This window comes from Rhinoraja longicauda, chromosome 3 (genome assembly GCF_053455715.1).
Source record: "Rhinoraja longicauda isolate Sanriku21f chromosome 3, sRhiLon1.1, whole genome shotgun sequence".
NCBI classification, from domain to species: domain Eukaryota; kingdom Metazoa; phylum Chordata; class Chondrichthyes; order Rajiformes; family Arhynchobatidae; genus Rhinoraja; species Rhinoraja longicauda.
The window spans coordinates 17,721,795-17,728,534 of record NC_135955.1 but is presented as its reverse complement, the minus strand read 5'-3'; the positions used below and the strand labels follow the sequence as shown (position 1 = coordinate 17,728,534).

General features: G+C 43.6%; 1 protein-coding gene across 1 annotated transcript in view; it reads right to left on the bottom strand.

The window, feature by feature from the left end:
* Nucleotides 1-4,022: 4,022 nt before the first annotated feature.
* Nucleotides 4,023-6,740, bottom strand: part of nek1 (NIMA-related kinase 1) — a 149,787-nt gene continuing 147,069 nt past the window's right edge. The window contains exon 37 of the mRNA XM_078394857.1: nt 4,023-4,579. Within this exon, the coding sequence (XP_078250983.1) occupies nt 4,566-4,579 (14 nt within the window). The 3' untranslated portion in view covers nt 4,023-4,565. The remainder of the gene's footprint in view (nt 4,580-6,740) is intronic.

The window sequence follows — 6,740 nt, the reverse complement described above, 5'->3', positions numbered from 1 at the left end:
TATTATATGTTTCGATAAAATCCCCTCTCATCTAAATTCCAGTGTATACAAGCCTAGTCGCTCCAGTCTTTCAACATATGACAGTCCCGCCATTCCGGGAATTAACCTAATAAACCTACGCTGCATGCCCTCAATAGCAAGAATATCCTTCCGCAAATTTGGAGACCAAAACTGCACACAGTACTCCAGGTGCGATCTCACTCGGGCCCTGTACAACTGCAGAAGGACCTCTTTGCTCCTATACTCAACTCCTCTTGTTATGAAGGCCAACATTCCATTGGCTTTCTTCACTGTCTGCTGTACCTGCATGCTTCCTTTCAGTGACTGATGCACTAGGGCACCCAGATCTCGTTGTACGTCTCCTTTGGTTGGCAGACGTACAACGATGTCTGGGGGGGCGGGACAAAGGAAGGATATAGGTGGAGACAGGAAGATAGAGGGAGATCTGGGAAGGGGAGGGGAAGAGAGGGACAGAGGAACTATCTAAAGTTGAACAGGTAGTGTAAGAAAATAACTTCTCTTCCCCTCCCCTTCCCAGATCTCCCTCTATCTTCCTGTCTCCACCTATATCCTTCCTTTGTCCCGCCCCCCTGACATCAGTCTGAAGAAGGGTCTCGACCCGAAACGTCACCCATTCCTTCTCTCCTGAGATGCTGCCTGACCTGCTGAGTTACTCCAGCATATTGTTAAGTTATGTATCTGCATAGATATCCACCTGTACCTGCACAGACCTGCATCATACGCACCTCCTGCGCGGGTGGCAATGAGGTAACATCAACCACAGCTCAGCACATGAACTCTTGCCTGCGAGTACAGTGATTTAAGACCCATTCCAGAGACTTGAACACAGTGTTAAGCTGATATTCCAGAGCTGTCGTTGGAGGTCCTTCCTTCAGACAGTAATTTTAAATTGAGGTTCTTCTAGATATCCAGTAAATATCCTGCAGCACTATTTTTTGAAGGTTTTTAGCCCTTGGTGTCCTGACCTACATTTCTCAACAAACAACTATAAATAAAAATCTGATGCAGTCTCTTATTTCACTGCTGTCCAAGGGACTGCACTGCGTGTAAATGTCCAATATGTTTCTAAATTACTACAGCAACTGCAACAAAGATATATCAACTATAAAGCAATTTAGGACCTTTGTGAGTCATGGAAAGAGATAGATAAATCTATGTCTCATGTGAATAAACTGAAGGTGACCTCTAACGCTATCTGCTTCATTAACTATGTGGTGTGATTATACTTAGCAATGATAAGTTTCAAGACACTTTTTAGTACTCACTGCTTTTGAGAGTGGTTTTCATGCACTCCACGTTCATTCCACCTAAATGGATTCACTCAGGTGGGATATGGCTTGATGAAAGTCAACAAGCCTTCCCAGGCACATATGTTCTCCTGTCAGTCTTATTGAAAAAGGTTCAAAAGCCAAATCTTTGTCACTACCTTTCCCCACCAATGGACATACATAGCAACTCCACTTTGCAAATCAAATTCAGTTCAGCGAGTAAGAATGCTCTGAAGAAGGTAATTAATGGTTTTCCTGTTTGTAATTCAAAGTGTGTACATCAGGAATTGTTGAAACGAGGAACTTCAGATGCTGGTTAATTCACAAAAGAACACAAAATGCTGGAATAGCTCAGCAGGTTAGGGAGCATCTCTGGAGAACATGGACAATTGAAGTTTTTGATCACTGGTTGGCACGGACTCGGGGGGCCGAAGGGCCTGTTTCCACGCTATATCTCTAAAGTCTAAAGAGTCTTGACCCAAAATGTCACCTATCCATATTCTCCAGAGATGCTGCCTGACTTGCTGAGTTACTCCAGCAGTTTCATGGTAAATTATTGATTGCTCAATAAAAGCAATCTGATATGTGCCCATCTAGTGGTAGAAACATAGAAACGGAAAATAGGTGGATGAGTCATAGTTATAGAGTCATAGAGTGATACAGTGTGGAAACAGGCCCTGCGGCCCAACTCGCTCACACCGGCTAACAATGTCCCAGCTAACTAGTCCCACTTGCCTGCGCTTTGTCCATATCCCTCCAAACCTGTCCTTTCCATGCACCTGTCTAACTGGTTTTTAAACGATGGGATAGTCCCAGCCTCAACTACCTCCTTTGGCAGCTTGTTCCATACACCCACCATTAGAGGCCTACCATTTACTATGTAGGTCCTGCCCATATTAGACTCCCCAAAATGCAACACCTCACACTTTGTATTAAATTCCATCAACCATTCCACCGCCCACCTGGCCAATCGATCCTGATCCTGCTGCAATCATTCACAACTATCTTCACTATCTGAAAAAACACTAACTTTTGTATCATCAGCAAACTTGCTAATCTTGCCCTGTATGTTCTCATCCAAATCATTGATGTAGATGACAAACAGTAACGGGCCCAGCACCGAACCCTGAAGTACACTACTAGTCACAGGCCTCCAGGCTGAGAAGCAACCTTCCACCATTACCCTCTGCTTCCTTCCATGGAGCCAATTTGCTATCCATTCAGCTATCTCTCCTTGGATCCCATGCGATCTAACCTTCCAGAACAGCCTACCATGCGGAACCTTGTCAAACACCTTACTGACGTCCATGTACACAACATCTACAGCTCTGCCCTCATCAACCTTTTTGGTCACGTCTTCAAAAAAGTAAATCAGATTTGTGAGACGCGACCTCCCACGTACAAAACCATGCTGACTATCCCCAATCAGCCCTTGCCCATCCAAATGCCTGTATATCCTATCCCTCACAATACTCTCCAGTAACTTACAAACTACAGTTGTTAAGCTCACCGGCCGATAGTTCCCAGCATTTCCCCTGCAACCCTTCTTGAAAAGAGGTACACCATTTGTCACCCTACAATCTTCCGGCACCTCTCCTGTATTTAAGGACGACTCATAAATTTAAACCAGGGCTCCCGCAATTTCCTCTCTAGTTTGCCACAATGTCCTCGGATATATCAGATCAGGCCCTGGAGATTTATCTACCTTCAAACACGACAGTACCTTCAGTACTTCTTCGACAGTAACCCTGACTGCTCTCAAGACACTTCATGTGACTGCTCCAATCTCCTCTATCCTACCTTCTTTCTCCTTGGTAAATACAGAGGAGAAATACTCATTTAGGACCTTGCCCACCTCCTGTGGCTCCACACAGAGGTGACCGCTTTGATTCCTGAGAGGTCCCACTCTCTCTCTAGTTACCCTTTTCCCCCTTATCTATATACTAAAACTCTCGTTTGTTATCTTGTTTGTGACTGAACTTCAGCCTACACGACAGCGTGACAATTTTAGGCCCACCTTACTCACCGTTGTCGCTTTAATGGTAAAGCAAGTAGTTTTATTGAAATCGGTGTTACATTTTTTAAGTTATTCACATTTTAAAGTTTCAATCTATCTCCTAGGGAGGGAGGGTGGGACAAGGGAGGGAAGGAAGGGGAGGGAAGGAGGGGGGGAGGAGGGTGGATAAGAGGGGTTGAGGGGGAAGGGGAAGTGGGGAGGGGAGGGGGGTAGGAGAGGGTGCTGCACCAATGCAGGAGAGGTTTGGGCCCAACGGGTCCACTTGGTCTAGTGTATTTATAAAACCTTTTGGGATTGTCCTTAATGCTTCCCGCCAGAGCCATCTCCTGGCCGCTTTTTGCCCTTCTGATTTCCTTTTTTAGTTTACTCCTTAGTTCCAGAAACTCCTCCAGGGATGCACTTGATCCCAGCTGCCCATACCTGTCCCATGCTTCCTTCTTGGTTTTGACTAAGGTCTTAATTTCCCCCATCAGGCAAGCTTCCTTACGTTTGCCTGCTTTGCCTTTCACTCAATATGATCATGACTGATCATCCAAAATCAGTACCCCATTCCGGCTTTTTCCCCATATCCCTTGATTCCCTTAGCCCTAAGAGTTAAATCTAACTCTCTAATGAAACCCCATAAAGATTCTGGTTTAAAAATAACTCAATGTACAAAAGTTTTAATGTATAAAAGAATCTTTATTACTAATCATTATAAAGATATAATACACGTGAACTTTGTACTTTGAAGTACTGTACAAGAAACTGTACCTATATTACAACTTACAAGTCTATCTCCAGGTTAGTGTTCTGCGGCACGGAAATTTTGATGAATAGACAGGAATCCTGCACAACAGGTCACCCTGTTGTAGAATACAAATTAAAATTTCCAGTGTTTAAGCTGCACCAGAATCTATAACCAATTCCATTTTATCTAACACTTCAACTTGTGATACTCAAGGGCATACTTTGGTCAGAGAATTCTGTAATATATGCATACATTGTTCTTTAGCAGCAACACCAATAATTATGAAAGGTAAAATTCTGCAAAAGACTTCTGCCAAATTAAAAAAAAAGGCAAAATGGAACTCTGGGGAAGCACAAAATAAAACTGTACCGATTTGTACCAAATCCATGCAGACCCATTAACACTGTGTTTTAACTTGCATCCATGTGACTGAGTTGGAAAGGTTTTCCTCGGAAAAGTTGTTTGAACGACAGCGTAGGCTTGAAAGTTAAAACATCCCGCAGTGAGACGAGTCCCAAGTGTCGGCTTTTTATTCATCATTGTCTGTAAAATAAATAACAAGATAAATAATAAATAACTAACGCATCTACTGCATCTGTCTTCCTGATGTAGGCTCCTGTACATCGTCGAGACCAATCGTAGACTCGGCAACCATTTCTCTGAACACTTATGCTGCCTAGGTCTATGGGACCTCCCGGTTGCCAACTATTTCAACTCCCCTTCCCATTCCCATTATGACCAGAGGCCACACACAAATTGGAGGAACAGCACCTAATTTTTCGCTTGCATACGTTAAACTCACCCACTCCTAGCCCCATTCCATCCTAGTCATCTCACCAGTTCCACAGTACTCCACATCGTTTCACTCTTGAGATCACACTTTCCCTTGCCACCAATGAACCCACCAGGCACCAGGTAACCTTGAGGTTATTTGTGGATGGCCCTGGTCTTTTCTCATCTCCAGCTCTTAACCCCGCCCCCCACTCCCTACTTTCAGACTGAAGAAGGATCCTGACCCGAACGTCACCCATCCTTTTTCTCCAGAGCTGCCTGACCCACGAGTTGCTCCAGCACTTTGTGTCGAACAAGATAAATTTGATTTTTTGATGCAAAATAGTCAGTTATGAAAACATCCTTCCATCACTCCCCTGGATTGTGAAAGATCATGGGGCCAACTTGCAACTGTTGAAATGTGGGAAGAACTAAGAATTGGATAGGCAGATACACTGAAACAATTAAAATGTCTGTTATGTCAACCAAATTTTAGCAAAAAATTGTTTTTGTTGAAAGAAAAACATGGATAATTATAGTTATTAAAATTATGTTACTCTCCAGTAAACAACCTCATCATATGACTGCTGTAAACCAAGATCAAAATTATTGTCTTTTAAAAAAATATCAATGCAAAAAACACAGTCCTTAATCTCAGGGGCATGAGCTATAATGACATCTTTCTAAGTAAGTAATAATTTAAGATATACTGGAGCACTGATAATTTTAATGGCATGGAGGAATTCAAACAATAATTAACATTGGCAAACATAAACACAAAGTTGACATGACAACTGGATAAGAAAGCTTTAGAGGGATTTGGACCAAATGCTTGCAAATGGGACTAGTTTAGATGGGGCGTCTTGGTCGGCATGAATGAGTTGGGCTGATTAGCCTGTTTATGTGCTGTGTGACCTTATGACACATGGTAGAGTGGGGAAATATCCTCTTATTCCAATTTAACACTGGTTAATGACATGTTGCATATGGAGTCATTTCTGCAGATGTTGTTTCTGGAGTAAAAATGTTAGAGTATGTGCTGCTGGGAATGTTCCTGGCGGGCGGGGCTGAGCCCTCCAGTGGGCCCGGCTAGCTCGCTGCGGACGTCGTCCAGACCCGTGATGCCAGAGCGAGGGACTTACGAGCAATCACCGAGAGCGAGGTGAGCCGTCGAGGTGGGCCGTCGAGGATTGAGGTGGGCCGTTGGAAAACTCCTGAAAAACGCTTGGGGTCGAGACCCCAACTTTTCGGGTCGAGACCCTTCATCAGAGGATGAAGGTTCTCGAGCCGAAACGTCACCTGTTACGTTTCTCCAGAAATGCTGCCTGACCAGCTGTTACTCCACCATTTTGTGTCTATCTTCGTCGTAAACCAGCATCTGCAGTTCCTTCTTACACAACCCACAAACCTTGACGTCTTTGGAGTGTGGGAGAAAACTGAAGCTCCCAGAGAAAACCCAGGTCGTCACAGAAAAAACGTACAAACTCCATACAGACAGCATCCATAGTCAGGATCAAACCTGGGATTTTGGCACGGTAAGGGTGTAACTCTACCGCTGTGCCAGTGTGCTCAGTATTGCTTCTCTGAAATGTTGCAGTGAAGCCTAGCATTAAACCATGATGTTGATGTAAACCGAGAGGCATACCTTCCTTCCCCTGCCACTCAGTGGAGGCAGCATCAACATGTTACCATTTGATTTGTGTTTACCTCGTTGATTCTGATCATTAATCAAAACTAACACCTAATTTCTGTATGCCAGTCAAACGATCAGCACTGCAAATGAACTGTCATCATGAGCTTAGGGTAAACTCCTGTTACTGTTATTATTGCTCGAAATCAAATGTTCAAATATTTTCAGAAAAATAATGAGCCGAAATTGCAGTACTAACTTTTAGCTTGAAGGATTACATATTGAATCAACATGGAAACATAG